The following is a 14,284-nucleotide window of genomic DNA, read 5'->3' on the forward strand; positions in this document are numbered from 1 at the left end:
GCAGCTGTCCCAAAATATTGATAAACTGCAAAGAGAACTATCCAAATTCAAGAAAGACTCAAACAAAGTATTCTCAAAGTTTAAAAACACTCCTGTAGAGCTATCAAAATATTTATTTACATCCTGTACACATTACAAAATTTAATTTTGCATTCCACAAAGGACTGGAAGGGATTTTATAACTGATGGTCTGAAAAGCAAAAGGTAAAGTCCTTGAAGAAGGCTGCTCCTAAATGGGCAGCTAGGAGTCCTTCAATTTTACCATCCATTGCTCAGAAAGACAACTGCTGGGCTCTTACCATCTAGACAGATTAAAACTTGAATGACTTTGATTAAACTTTTAATCACATCAAATACTTTTAAAATAATTAACAACAATAAAAAAATCCTGTTAGACCACTGTGGTTTTGTTATTTTACATGACACTGAACTGCTGCAGATAGAAAGCATGGATCAAAAGGGAGGACAAAAGAAAAGAAAAAAAAGAGATTGGAAAGAATCAGCAGTTCTGTCCATTTCCCATCTGTAATACAGGGAAAAAAAGATGAAATTGGCTATTTTCTGGCAACCTAAGGAAGGGGACTGGTACACTTAGAAAACTGCCAATACAAAGACAGTATCAGTCACAAATGCCCTAAGCCCTATATGATTATGCAGGCATTTGAGGAGCCAGCAACACTTGACTGTCAGGTGAAAGAAAGATACTGTATTATGGTTGGACACAAGGTCTTTTCTTTTCCAAACTCAATGATTCTTTGATTCTATTAAGTTGGAATTTGTTTCTGTACGAACAATTTCAGTCACAGTGGCCCTATTAACAGTGATTCTCACTCCTGCTGGGACATTCTCTGGAGCAAGGTTAATACAGGCCTGGTTTCTTCAGAGGGAAGCCAGCTTGGCCTGTTTGATAGGTAAAGACAGAGGCTGAGCTCTTCAGACCAGGTATCACCCTGCACCTTCCAGAGGAACTTATTCATAAAAACAAAACATCAGAAATATCTTTAAAAAGTTTTGCTCATAAAAGTCAAGTTCTGCGAACAAAAGCCTGCCAGAGTGACCAAGCAAAAATATAAAGAAAACACCCAGTGAGAGCATACACCTAGAGGAAATTCTGGACTTGATGTGGCACTTGTAGTGAGCCTTTTAGGGCTCTGTATTTGCAGCCCTTGTGTCCGAGGCTGCAATTCAGAATTGTAGAAGTGGGATCAAATTAGACATTTTTAAAATTAGGTTTGAGCTAGTAATCTCCACTTCAAAATTTAAATTGCATTCTTCTCAGACGGCAACCAATACATATTCTAACTAAAGCAGATATTTTTTTTTTTTTTTTTCTCTAATGAGGGGTGGCTACTGCCAAGCATTCTGGCCTGCAAAAGAAAATTATTTTTGATCTTGTTATACATGTAACCAAATTAAGAGAGAAAAGAAAGCAGTTTAGAGACCATCTGAAAGCCAAGGGAGAATATTCAGTGTTTGTACCACTGCACTAGGAACTCCTGTTTCTTAGAGGTCTGACACAATACATCTGTGTTACTGAGCATATGCACAGAACACTACCTTGGAAAAACTGCTTGTATGTGCATGCTAAAAAAAACCTCTCAGGATCAGATTCCTCCCTGTCACACTGTCATTCTGTTTGCAGAGAGTAGTGTGAGAAAAGGACCATTCAAAATCCAAGGTACAAAAAAAGCAATGGAGGGATCTGGGGAAAACAGACATTATCTTGAGAACCCAGTTTCCAGCCTGAGTGGACAAAACAGCTTTTCCAGTTCCTTCAGTTTATTCAGCAGTCCAATGCCTTTCAGACACATTCTCACCTCCTCTGGGAAGGAGAACAACTTGAAGAAAAATGCTCCAACATCCATCACAGAGAGGTCACACACATGCTGGCATATCTTGACAGCATGTATGTTCTGCAGGGATGGGAGCATTTTACTAGTGCCTCACTAGGCAAAGATGCCAAGAGCATCCAGGTAAAACACTAAAACCATCTGAACTGAAAGTAGTTTCATCAGTGAAGTATAATTGAGCTTTTCCATTCTTCACCTTGGCCCTCTTCTTGCTGAAGTGCTTTGCTATGAGTCTAGCACTGGTGCATTCTCTGTAATTTCTTTCTGTGTCACTTTCTGCAGGTACCTCAGTCGCATGGGAGGGAGCTGCTCATAAAGGTCAAATCCCAAAGGACTCTCTGCATTCACCAGTCTGTAGTACAGCAGGTGCTTTTTCAAGGTCTGAAAAATGAAACAGAAAGGTATCTAATCTTTTCCACCATCTCCAACACAACACAGCAAATCTGCAAATAGCATAATTCCATCATGCCCAAGATATTTAATTACATCATCTTCAATAGAAGAGTTGTAAAAGGCAAGTTTCTCCCACTAAAATTCACTTTTTTTTGCATGAGATTTCCTCTTCTAAACACAACTTCATTTTCTTCTCAACAGCCCCCCACAATGACTTCTTGCCAGAAACCGAAGTGGATTTTTGAGTGTCATCTAATAATTTACCCTGGACACAAATCACAGAGGGCCAAATGACCCAGCTCTGTCCCACAAAGGATAGATTTTGGCAAGCTCCTTGAAAAAAGAGAAACTTTACATCTGTCCTATTCTTTTCAGGGGAAGCATCCAACTAAGAGTTAAGAAAGATCACTGCTGGCCACCTATTCATAACTGTGCTACAATCATCCCTCTAATATCTCCAGCTATCCAGATATAAAGCTGCTTGGACAAGAGGCAAGGAAATACAGTACAGGAGATTCATATAGGTTGCAGTAGTCTCAGTGTTTTGAGGTCAATTACTACAAGAACCAGTTAAGCGTATTTACAGATATTCCAGGCCAAAATCCTGCTGCTAATCTCCTCTCATTGTCAAATTAGCAACATAATTAAACACAAATTTCAAAGCCAAATATAAGTCTGTAAGAGTAACATATATGGAAAACTTAATTCCCAGCAGTACAAGCTGAATCTTACAAATCCTACCTCATCCACCAACAGCCACGTCTTCCGCAGCATGCTTTTCCGAGCAGCATCTGTCTCCTGGGAACAAAACACACACGTACTTTCCTTAATATGGTGCAGTAACACCTTTGCCCAGGGGCATACAGCACTCCAGGATGACTTGTTCATTATAATGATGAGCAGCTTGTTCCAGCAGAAAGTGCCTGAGATGTCTTATCACTTAAATCCTGCCTCTCTGCTCCTTTCCCTAATCTGAATCTCAGCTAACTTCTCAACCTTCAGGATGAATTGCAGATCAGAGGTGAAGTCTTGTGAATAGCACAGCTATTCACTGACAGAGGCCTCAAGGCCATAGGAGGGCTTCTGCTTGGTTACTTAGGCAAAGTCAAAGAAAAGACTTTGCACCTTAAGACTGCTAAGGTGGAGGCCAAATCTATTACAAGCTCTCTCTGTGTGATCACCTTTCTTATTCTTCCCCCCACACAACAGAACACATAATTGCTGACCTCAAAGATTTAAGTAGGACTAGCTACCATTAATGTAAATACATTAGGACATAATGAACAAATGCTGCTGCCTTGTATGTGGATCCTCAAATAGCTGATGAGTCCTCAACGTATTTGCTTACAATCTTTGTTTTCAAGTCCCAAAGGTCAGTGATTCATTGCAAGGCACACTGGACTTACAGGGAGAGGAGATGCAAAACCCAAAGACTGCAGCCCTGAAGCTCTGCTATCCATTACCCACCTGTGTTGTGCTTTCTTGGGAGAAAATGAAACTGTTCACATGAGCCACGGCCACCAGGTACAGAACAGGGCACCAGGTGTGGCGCAGTGCACCAGTGACCAGCGTTCGGAAGTAGAGTCGCAGGAGGTTCAGGTTATCCTCAGGAGGGGAAGTGTAGCGCTCAAGAGGCACAGGAAACTGCAACAAACCCATCCAGAGGCAACATTACAATTTTTGTCAGGGTCTAAGTGGTGAGAGGAAGTTAATGACTTCTAGAGTCATTAACTTCTTGAGCCCTTCCTCGTGCATCCCCCCCTGTAACGCGATGTTACCCCAGTGGCATGACCCCCATTTGCAGCAGAGCTGCTACGGCCCACCCTGACTGATGTGATGTGCCTTGACAAAGTCTTGTCAAGACCTCATCAACTTTATGGAGAGCTGTTTTACTGGTCCTATCACTGCAGCTGATTTTTGGCACAGATAAGATGAGCACTTATAAAGTAAGAAGACAGAATTTAGCTGTGCTGTCAAAAATACTCTATCTCTTGCGCTCTGCTCATTCAAAAGAAACGTAGTCCTACACTTGACAGATCAAATTTTCTTGCTGTTACTCAGCAGAGCACAACTCCAGGATAACTGTATGTGGAAAGATGGTTGAGAGGGAAAATGACTATTTGTCTATGCATGGACAAGGAAAAAGTTCTCACCAAGGTGTGAAAATACTTATTTAAGGGAAAGGTAATTGCTAGCACAACACAGGGTGCGACCAGCCCTTCTATAAATTAGAAGGTTCTCAACAGTTAATCCAAGCAAGGTTTGGGACAGTTTCCAGTGAAGACTGAGAAATTTCACAGCTCCTGTCCTCCACATATCCACACAAATCAAGGTTGGAGAATCACAGGCAAGAGTGCAGTAACACAGAAATACACAGTGACAGGCAATTACCATAAGCCAGGATTACCTGCTGTAATGGCACTCCCAGTGCCCGCAGGATATTTGTGTGCTCCCCAAAAACAGAGAGACGCAGATGAACACTGAAACGCTTCTGTAGAGGTAGAAGAACAAAGACTCCAAAGAGTGGATCTCCAAAGGAGACGCCCTCAAATTGCTCCAGGAGACTAATATAGAGATCATGGAAGGATGCCAAACCAGGGAGAGGAGCATCCAGGTTCAGAGAGTCCAGGACCTTGGGTTGGCAATACACAGAGAGAAGGGCAGCTGTGTAGCGGTGGACTGGTGCTTCTAGAAAGAGGTCACTGCCAGTGAGGAAGACACACATAAGCCGTGCAAGTTTGGCAGCAGTTGGGATGCTCTGGAGGATTTTAGAACGCCAGGTTTCCAGCAACAAGACCCACTGCAGGTTCCAGGTCACAGTGTTGATGAGATCGAGTGGGAGAGAGTTCAGTATGGCCCCACGTGTCTCTGCATTAGTCACTTTGTTGTAGAGGCTGATAAGTGGAAAGAATGGCCAGTCTGAAGGCAGGATGGGCCCTTTGACCTCAGGAAGCAGCATTGACTGGATGAGGTAATTCTGCCCTTGGTAGGATGCCTGAGAACGCATAAGGGTGGGCTGCAAGTGGACAAAGTGGGAGAGGTAGCAGGAACGAATGGAAGGCAGATTCTGGTATGCTTCTCTCAGCAGGGCACCACGAGTAACCCTTGGAAGAAATGCTGCTGCAGAGCCAGGCTGTGCCAGTTTGGCACTGGTGCCCAGATGCAGAATATCAGAGAAGTCAGCTGCTTCTGGCCCACCAGCTTTCCCTTCACTGTAAGGTAAAGACAACAGTTTAAGAAACAAACAAACAAACAAAACCTGAAATGCCAAACAAACAACATATCATATTTATTCACCTCTACAGTCTTCCTGGAACAGGAAGAGTAGTACAGGCAGTACAGTACAGTACTTTCTACATCATTGAGCTATTCTAATACAGAGGGCCTGTAAAGCATCAGCTACCTTGGTATTTAGACAGAACTCACAGAACTACATTTGGAGTCAGCAACACCGAGGCTGTGCCATGAAAACCCTCCACACTGTTTCTCAACAGTGCTTCATCAGAGAAAAATATGCAACTACTGTGCTTGCCTGATTAGAAGGCTCCATGCCAGAAGAATAAGCCGGTAAATAAAATTTAACTACAGGCCCCATTTAAGGCCAAAAATTACAACAAAATTGCTATGCCAATGTATTTTTCCCATTTTCCCCATGTTTTCCCATGTGCCAGACTAGAAAAAGGAAAAAATGCAAAAGCTTACGGAAGAAACTCTGGATTAAAGGCAAGATCCAGTAGGACCTCATGAGCCAGATGCTCACTCCCTGGCAACAAACGGCTTAGCAATGCCATGGCAACACAGTGATGGAGTGAGGCATGCTGGGCGTAATCCGGACAAGTGCCTGCCTGTACAGGAAAGAAAACAACAGATAAAAGCATTTGTCAACAAGACAATCAACACGGACAGGAGGGTCAAACAAGACACAGATCTTGCAAAGTGAAAGATTGAGGCAGACTGCAAGAGCTGGCAGCATTCATACCAAGAGATATTTCTGCTTCCTCTGACTGCCTTAGATAGTCAGATTTTTTTAGCAACACAGTTGAAAACTTTGTTCTTATTTTATCTCAAAGAAAGGCAAAAATATAATTTTTCCATCCAAAGTATTTTGGAACTAAATTCCCACATCAGTAACTGGAAAGATGTTATTTGCCAATGGGTCATAGAAGTCAGCAGAAGAATTGCCAGACCTAAGTCAGGTACAAGAAAGAACAGGGACATGAAGACCAGCTGCCAGTGAAGTCAGTTCCTTGGGGGAAAGAAATGGAAGGACTGATAACGATACCATTCTCCGAGCCAACGCTAACACAAAGTACTGCAGGTGATATTCATGGCGCAGGACCCACGCAGATGAGGGAGTCACAGAGGGAGGTCCAGTCTGCCAGCTTTGATGCAGATAATCCTTCAAGCCTCTGAAGCCCAGCACAGAGCTGTACTATAAAGGAATCACAAGTGGTGACAAATAATATTAAGACTGTTTGTGTTTGGAGGAAAGCAAAACACAACCCTATCCAAGGCCCTCCCCTACCTCCTCTCACATGACAATTCCTGTTGGCTACTCCAAAAGCCATATTTAAAAACAGCCTAATAAACATCTGCTTTTCTTCCTCAGGTGATGGATGCTCACCTGCATCCATCGTGACCATCCCCATCACAGACAATCAACAGTCACTGCCAACATTTTCTGTAATGTTCTGTAAGGCAGAAATCTGGCCAGTGGCTTAAAATGTTTTTCCCTCATCTGGCCAGATATCTCCATCAGTAGTCGATCAGCTAATTCAACACAAGGTCACACAGGAAGGCTTTGAGAAAGCTTATGCTACACATTCCATCTTTCTAGAGCTCAGACATTTGTTCTTTAGAATCTGAAACCTTCCATGACTCACTCATTCTAAAACTTCAGAACAAACCAAAGTAGGAAGGACCTTCTTCAGTAGCACTCATTCTCTTTAATATTACCCCATTTTTCTTTGTCATATATGCTTCAACCATGCTTTTCCTCCACTGACACTCAAGTTTTATATTTTGCTTAGCCAAACAGCAGCTATTCAACTCTTCTCAACATTTGTTATAAATACATCCTTTAAGCATCACCTGCTCTGTAATTCCAGCTTCCTGGTGTCAACTGAAATTGGAATTCAAAGACATTTTTCTGATCCTCATCCCATTTGTTCTGAAAGTCAGGCTGTTTCTCTCTATAATACTTTAGTATTTTTAAAATAAAAATGCACAACAATTTGCTTTTAACAGTCCTTCTAACATCTCTTTTATGCCTGGGAAGGTACAAATACTAACCTCTCTCACAAGTTTATCATCATTCACCTAGAATTTGCAGTGAAAAGGTTTATTCTCACCTTGCTGGTCAGGCCCTTGTGAATGTGAGTGATGTTATTGATGAGAAATAAGAGGGCAGTGAGGAAAGGGAAAGGTGACTTGGAGCCAACAAGGCTCAAAGGAGGTTTGCCTCCAGTGCAGCTCAGAGATGCAATGCTGCCAACAGATTCCGGTGCCGAGGAACAGGACAGAGGGTTGCACAAAGCAGAACATGGCCTGTGTGAAGAAATAAAGAGAGAGGGGTTAGGTCAAAAGCATTCATAGTGCTGAGGAATTATCTTGTTGAAATGTTGTTATCTATCTGAACTGTACCACACATTGCAGTAAAATGGAAACCCTGAAGACAGTGAAAGCAAAAAGCCAGTGTCTCAGCTGGTACATCAAGCACTACTGCCATACAAGCTAATGCCAGGGATTTGTCAGGAACTCTCCAGCTAAATTGGTCATGATGAGCAGAAATACTGATGCAGTGACGCATCTCTGATGTCAAATACACTAAAGTGTTGGACCTTCGATTTAAAAAAATACACTGTTCCCCACATACATACGCACACCAGGCTAATAAGGCTGCCCACCCACTCGAGACATTTCAATAATAAACTTGTAGGCAACATCAAAAAGCCAGCTTATATCTAAAATTGACTTTGCAAAAATGCTGCCCTTTATGTACTAATGAAACGCATATTTTTAAACTGTATTCAGAAAGAACATAGCTTTAATGTACATGGACATGACTGTGCAGACCACTACTGGCGTGTGTGTTCCCTGCAGGTGAAACTACAAATTCCCACACCAGCAGTGCTTGCAGGCCCAGAGTAGATACATCATGTCTGTATAGGTAAGAACGCCACAAAGAAGAATGATCACAAGCAAGCTGCTGAATGGTAATGGGGTGATAGGGCAAACCCTGCCAAAGATCCATATCATTACTCTATGGCAGAAAACTAGTTGCTTAAATGCATTGCTGTTTCTACCACTGGTATTACATGTAGGAGATGGATAAACACATGTGGGGCTCACAAAGTACCCTGAACTCCTGGACCTAAACTGCCCGGAAAGTTTAAGACAAAATTGTTAAAATATTTGGGCAGAGATCAGCTGACTCTGTTTTTTACCAGCCAGTATTAACAGCAAGAATTCTTGTGGATGAGATTTTATAGCCTGACCAAATCCACTGTCTTCAGACTGCCAGGATAGGCAGAAAAGGGTCTAATGAGTGCTCTTGTGTTGGAAACTCTGATGCAAAGAGCTTCAGAGCTCAGTTCCAGTCAAGAAAGAACATGGGTCAAACTGCTTGGTGGCCATTCAAATACCACTTGAAAACAAAAGGTTCAAGTGCCCTTTATATCAGATGTTGTCAGAGGCAGAGGGATGCCTCTCTGACTGCAAGTCAGGCCTTTCAGACTCCTCAGTCCAAAAGATTAGCTACAGCCTAGTAAGGAGGCTCCCTCTACAGCAAAGACAGAATATCTGCAGCGCTTAACTGTTCCCAGAGCCAGAGTTTATGTTATCCAAATGTCTGCAAGAACAGTTTGGTGTCTGTTCTTGCACTTCCCTGCCGGGGTTTTCAAAGCCCTAGTGAAGCTCTGCAGAAGCCTGAAGATTTCAATTTAGTAAATTCTTTCATATAAGCAGCACCACACAGAGCACATGAACAGTACATGAACACACTCACCTCGTCATGTAAGAGCAACTCAACTAATTCTACTTGTGCTATTTTTTTTAGATCAGTAAATCAAAGAAGAATCAAAACCAAGAGTGACTAAAATAATCTGAAATTGATATGAAAACCCCAGCTACATGGCAAAGCAGAGATGCAGCAGCATCAGTAGAAAAGGAGGAGCTGCAAACCTCTGCAGCCATCATGCCTTTTCTGTGAGGGGTGAGAGGACAAAGCAGGGTGTAGACACAGCCCTACTGTACTTCAATTCCCATACCTGGGGCATTTTGCACAGGGAAAAGAGAAGAGAGAGGAGAGAGCTGTCACACAGTACAGTACAGAAATGGGGCTCCTTTAGCTTCTGACAAGAGTATCTTAGCAGTGGAATGGTTTTACCTGAGCAAGTCCCACATGCTGTCTATCGCTGGCTGGCTGAGAAGGGGCTGCAGCACCTCTGATGTCAAACGTTCCAGTTCCTCTAAGCAGTCAACTGGATTGACTGATGGCTGTAAAATACATGGAGAATGACAGGAAAAGAGAATGAATGACCATAACATCCAGTGATAGCAAAAAGACAGACTGATTTATTTACTTCCTCTATTGTCTTTTTGCCAGACCCCATCACCTACAGAGTGGTACTGCTCTAGGTTAGAGCTGGCCTCACTGCTCATAGTGTGGAAGCTGAGAGCTGGCACCTCAAGGTGTTCTCACACTCAAGTATTAAAGTGCATCCCAGAAATTCTTAATTGGCTGGAAGTAAGATATGGGATCCTTGGAATCAAGAGTCACTAAATGAAAACTTAGGTAGACCCTCCTCTCCCTACCATCTACATGTTTCTATTAAAACTGAAGATGACACAAAGGTGATCAGAAGTACTTTGAGCAATCTGAGCGGCAACACGAGGGTCTCCAAAAAAAACAAAACAAAACAAAAAATCAGCAGCATAAAGTGTGATTGACCTACCCATCAAAGTATGACTGTGGATGAACACTGCACAGACGAGGAACTGTGGCTTTTAAAGAATCATCCAAATTCTTCTGACCCTAGTAAGCAATATTCCAGGTTGAAGGAACATGCTGGCAAATTTTAACACTTTTTATCTTCATTAGAATGCTGCTCTGGGATACAGAAATATTCATTTCCATTACATAAAATCTGATTTTACCCCAGGTGAAATTCGCCTCCAGAAATCAGTTAAACTTTTGTGAAGATGTTAACCTTAGTTTTTAACAGTCTAACAAAAATATTAAGAGAAGGTCCCAGCATACACTAATCTAATTACTATACAAGTTGATTTTTTTTGCACTAATCTATTCAAATACACTATGTACAATTTCTTTTTTAATCAGCTAACTAGAGGTAGATGACTGAACTTCTCCTGAAGTGGAATTCAAAAACCCAGCACAATTCAATGACTGAAGAAATTGTTTCATCAGTCACTCTTCTGGGATATCTGTAGAGGTTAAAAAGGAACATTAAACTCTTGGCTGTCCTGGTTTGCAATGCTCAGGATGTTACCACAGCCTGTAAAATATACCAACCTTCAGGACCCTGAAGACATCTTTGAGAGACAATGGCAGTTTCCACCCCAGCCATAACTAATAAACTTAGTTGCTTTTGGCAAGTTTCAGAGGAGTTGCACCAGTGTGAATAACTACAGCCATTAAATTACCACACCTTCAACACAGTTCTCCCAAGCTGGAACTCAGGCATGTCAGTTGGGCAGTAAAGAGGAAAATTGCATTTATCTTTAGAACATGAATCTTTAAGATAGCTAAAGTGTAAGACATTATTCTTCAACAGCATCACACTGACATGTCACCTTCAGAACACTTACTTTAAAAGATGATCACATACTACAACTGTGTGTTACAGAATTTGACCTTCAATGTCAGTGGTGCAACAAATAAATTTATCTTTATTATTTCCTATCCAAAGTCCATACAGCACGACCCTTAAAGCTCAATCTTCCACCCAGATCATTGCAGTGTAGGTGTCCACATGTAAGCTCTCAGACCAAAGCAAATGCAAAAACACATGACTTGATTTATCCCACTAGCAAGAACGGCTGCCAAATAAAATTACATTGTATTTACTTCACACTTCGGAGCTCTGTAGTAAGTCAGAACAATCACAGCACCACCACCTTGAATGAGACCCTGATCCCAAAGGATGAAAGGACAAAAAAGGAAGACAGATATTTGGCACTGCTAATGTATAGGGTTAGCAGACTTAAGTGACCCTGAATGTCATGCAGCCTAGATATGAGCTGTGGTTACAAAATCAGTGCTCAGCTTGATTCCTTAATATCCATCTTTTTCAGTACTGTCTGTAAATTCCAGTTTTCAGAGGGAATGCACAAGCTGATGCTGGTGAGATGAGAAGACTGCCTGTATTTTCAGGCCTTACCTGTTGGCTGTAAGCACTGTAATAAACTCCCAAGAAGATCACACAAGCTGTGGTCAGAGGCTGGAGAGTTTGCCCAGTTTCTGTCTGGGATAGCTGCTGAAGGATTTTTTTCAGACTTGTCTCAAGGAAGGGCTGTAAGCCTGACACTTGACTCCATGCTACTGGAGGAGGTGGGATTGGTTCATTATCTTCTGAGTTATTGCTGAAACCCAGTGGAAGAATGACACAGGATACCAAAAAAATACCAAACAACTGTCTCTCTAAAGCATCAATTTTAATAGAAAGAAGTAGTCTAGAAAATTATATCCAATAGCACAACTAGGGGAAAAGTCCTTGCATAGTCCCACAAACCAGACCAAATAATTAAGGCAGAAAGGACAAATGTAGAATGTACTTTAAAAAGCTGAAGTTTCTTCTCCTGCACTACTCTGCCCCTGAGCTACGCTCTAGCTTTACCAGCATTGCTACCTCAGTACTCAGCTTTAGTTAAAGAGTTTCTTGCTTTCCACCAGAAAAAGTACCTATGTTTGCAACATATCCTACTGCTTTGATATTTACCAAAACCAACCACCTCTTAATCCTGACTCATCTTGGCTTCTGCAGAGAGGTTCTTTCCTCCAAATCTCAAGACATTTACTTCCTTTACTCCCAAGAGAAGTTCCAAGCAGCTTACTAGCTCCTTTCAGCAGGGCATTTGGCTTACAGTGCCCTTTATGCCCCCTAGCCTAATGTAGATTCTGACTCCTGCCTCTGGCCATGCTAGCAGGCATAGCTGTCAGACCAGACACTACTTCTGACCTTGTGTCAGAGGGAATACACCCCACCAGGGTGCATGCAGGGGCTCACATGTGGGACACTAAACAACTGAAAATGAGGGGAAAAAAAAAAAGGTGACAGCCAGGTCTCCAAACCAAAGAAAGGGAAGATGGGATGCCAACTATTGAGATGCACAAAATGGTGACTTAGAGAGCCTACCTGCTCAACTTGGCCTGCAGCTCTGCTGCGTATCCTGCTGTTTGTGTCACATGTGTCAACAGAGTAACCACTGCTGCAGCTCGCTGCACAGACAGCTCAACCGCAGGGCTCTTCCCACTGAGCAACTCCGGCAGTGACTGCAGGATCCTCACCAGCACAGGGTAGAGGTCACTGTAGTATGAATCAGAGAATGCATATGGTTGGAAAGGGTCTCTGGAGATCATATGTACTTCAATTCCCTGTTCAAGATAGGCCAGCAACACCAAGATTGCATAGGGATATATCCAGTTGGATTTTGAAAATCTACAAGAATGAAGACTTCAGTACCTTGCTGTGCAACAATGCTCCAGTGTTTGATCACCTTTACAGTAAAGTTAGTAAAGATTACAGTAAGAACACTTCAGTGGAATTTCCTGTATTTTCATTTGTGCCCATTGGCTCTTCACTTTCCACTGGAAGAATCTGGCTTTATCTTCTTTACACTCTCAAATAATTTATTTATAAAGACTGTTAAAATTTGATTATGAGAACCATCGCCACTACCACAATAACAAAAATAACTGACAAAGAAAAAAGATGACAAAGGAAGACTACTGCTATTCCAATTTCATCTGAATGGGACCTACCTAATACTCTGCCTCCATGCACTCTGATTATCTCTTGAAAAAAATACTTTGATTTTACTCTTGCTGGGGAATAGTTCTGAGATTCTCAGCCACACTTATAATCTTGCAATGTTAAGGAATTATCTGCTGTTTCTTTCCTCAACATTATTTACACTGCTAAAATAGTATATACAGTTTTTACTCTTTTTAAATCATACATGGGATAGTGCCAAAGAACACAAAATGCTGCTGTGGATGGGAATTTTCTTCTGAAACTCAATACTGGCCTCCTTTTACTCCACTTTAGAGCAATTCCACAGCCATCTCTCCTCTTCCAATTACAGGAAGCAGATTTAATGCTTGAGGCAGGTCAGACCTACACCAGGTGCAGACCTTGGCAGTCAAGCACAAGAACTTCTCCTGACCTGGAAGTCGATGCATCATGAAGTTTGTCTGCACAGTCTGCCCCACTCAGTGTGGTGACTGCTGCCTACAGACTGCCCCTAGGTCAAGCACATTCAGTCCTGGGTGTGCTGCAAACCACGTGTTTTGATGTCATACAAGCACAGATAATTCATCCCTTCAAGCAGAAAAATATGCAGCCCTAAAAAGCTACAGTGGTCTCCCACTGTAAAGCAGAAACAACAAAATAGCAGAGCTTGAACACAGGAGATAGTGAACAACCAGAAGAAAGCAATACACAGCACGAATGCCCTTAGAAACTGAGTTTTACTGCAGGAGGCAGGAGAAAGTGAGGTGAGACACTTTGAAGGGAATGGAGACTGAGCCTGGAGAGCCCTCTCTGCCCCCTGAGCAGGGTGTCCATTGCTCTGTCGTGCCCCCAGCCCAGGTGTCCAGGTGGGAGCTGTACCTGTAGAGGTCGCAGGCCTGCCCGTAGGCGGCAGCCACCGCCCACAGGCGGAAGGCTTCGGTGCTCAGCCGCACGGCCTCCTCCCTCAGCAGGGGCACGTCCACAGGCTCCTCAGCTACAAAGCGACTCAACCGACTCTTCAGCTCAAATCTGTTAAGCTGTGAAACAAACCAAGCAAAAAGAAAAGGA

At 42.5% G+C, this 14,284-nt stretch overlaps 1 protein-coding gene across 1 annotated transcript in view; it reads right to left on the reverse strand.

The window, feature by feature from the left end:
• Positions 1 to 1,230: 1,230 nt before the first annotated feature.
• RPAP1 (RNA polymerase II associated protein 1) overlaps positions 1,231 to 14,284 on the reverse strand; it is a 33,870-nt gene continuing 20,816 nt past the window's right edge. Inside the window, exons 14-24 of the mRNA XM_059475149.1 lie at positions 14,096 to 14,253; positions 12,620 to 12,790; positions 11,645 to 11,846; positions 9,631 to 9,740; positions 7,595 to 7,790; positions 6,526 to 6,675; positions 5,946 to 6,088; positions 4,651 to 5,455; positions 3,711 to 3,887; positions 2,985 to 3,041; positions 1,231 to 2,231 (exon numbers count right to left, since the gene is read on the reverse strand). Of these exons, the coding sequence (XP_059331132.1) occupies positions 2,076 to 2,231; positions 2,985 to 3,041; positions 3,711 to 3,887; positions 4,651 to 5,455; positions 5,946 to 6,088; positions 6,526 to 6,675; positions 7,595 to 7,790; positions 9,631 to 9,740; positions 11,645 to 11,846; positions 12,620 to 12,790; positions 14,096 to 14,253 (2,325 nt within the window). The 3' untranslated portion in view covers positions 1,231 to 2,075. The remainder of the gene's footprint in view (positions 2,232 to 2,984; positions 3,042 to 3,710; positions 3,888 to 4,650; positions 5,456 to 5,945; positions 6,089 to 6,525; positions 6,676 to 7,594; positions 7,791 to 9,630; positions 9,741 to 11,644; positions 11,847 to 12,619; positions 12,791 to 14,095; positions 14,254 to 14,284) is intronic.

The sequence above is a fragment of the Ammospiza nelsoni genome, chromosome 6 (assembly GCF_027579445.1).
Source record: "Ammospiza nelsoni isolate bAmmNel1 chromosome 6, bAmmNel1.pri, whole genome shotgun sequence".
In the NCBI taxonomy this organism is placed as follows: Eukaryota; Metazoa; Chordata; class Aves; order Passeriformes; family Passerellidae; genus Ammospiza; species Ammospiza nelsoni.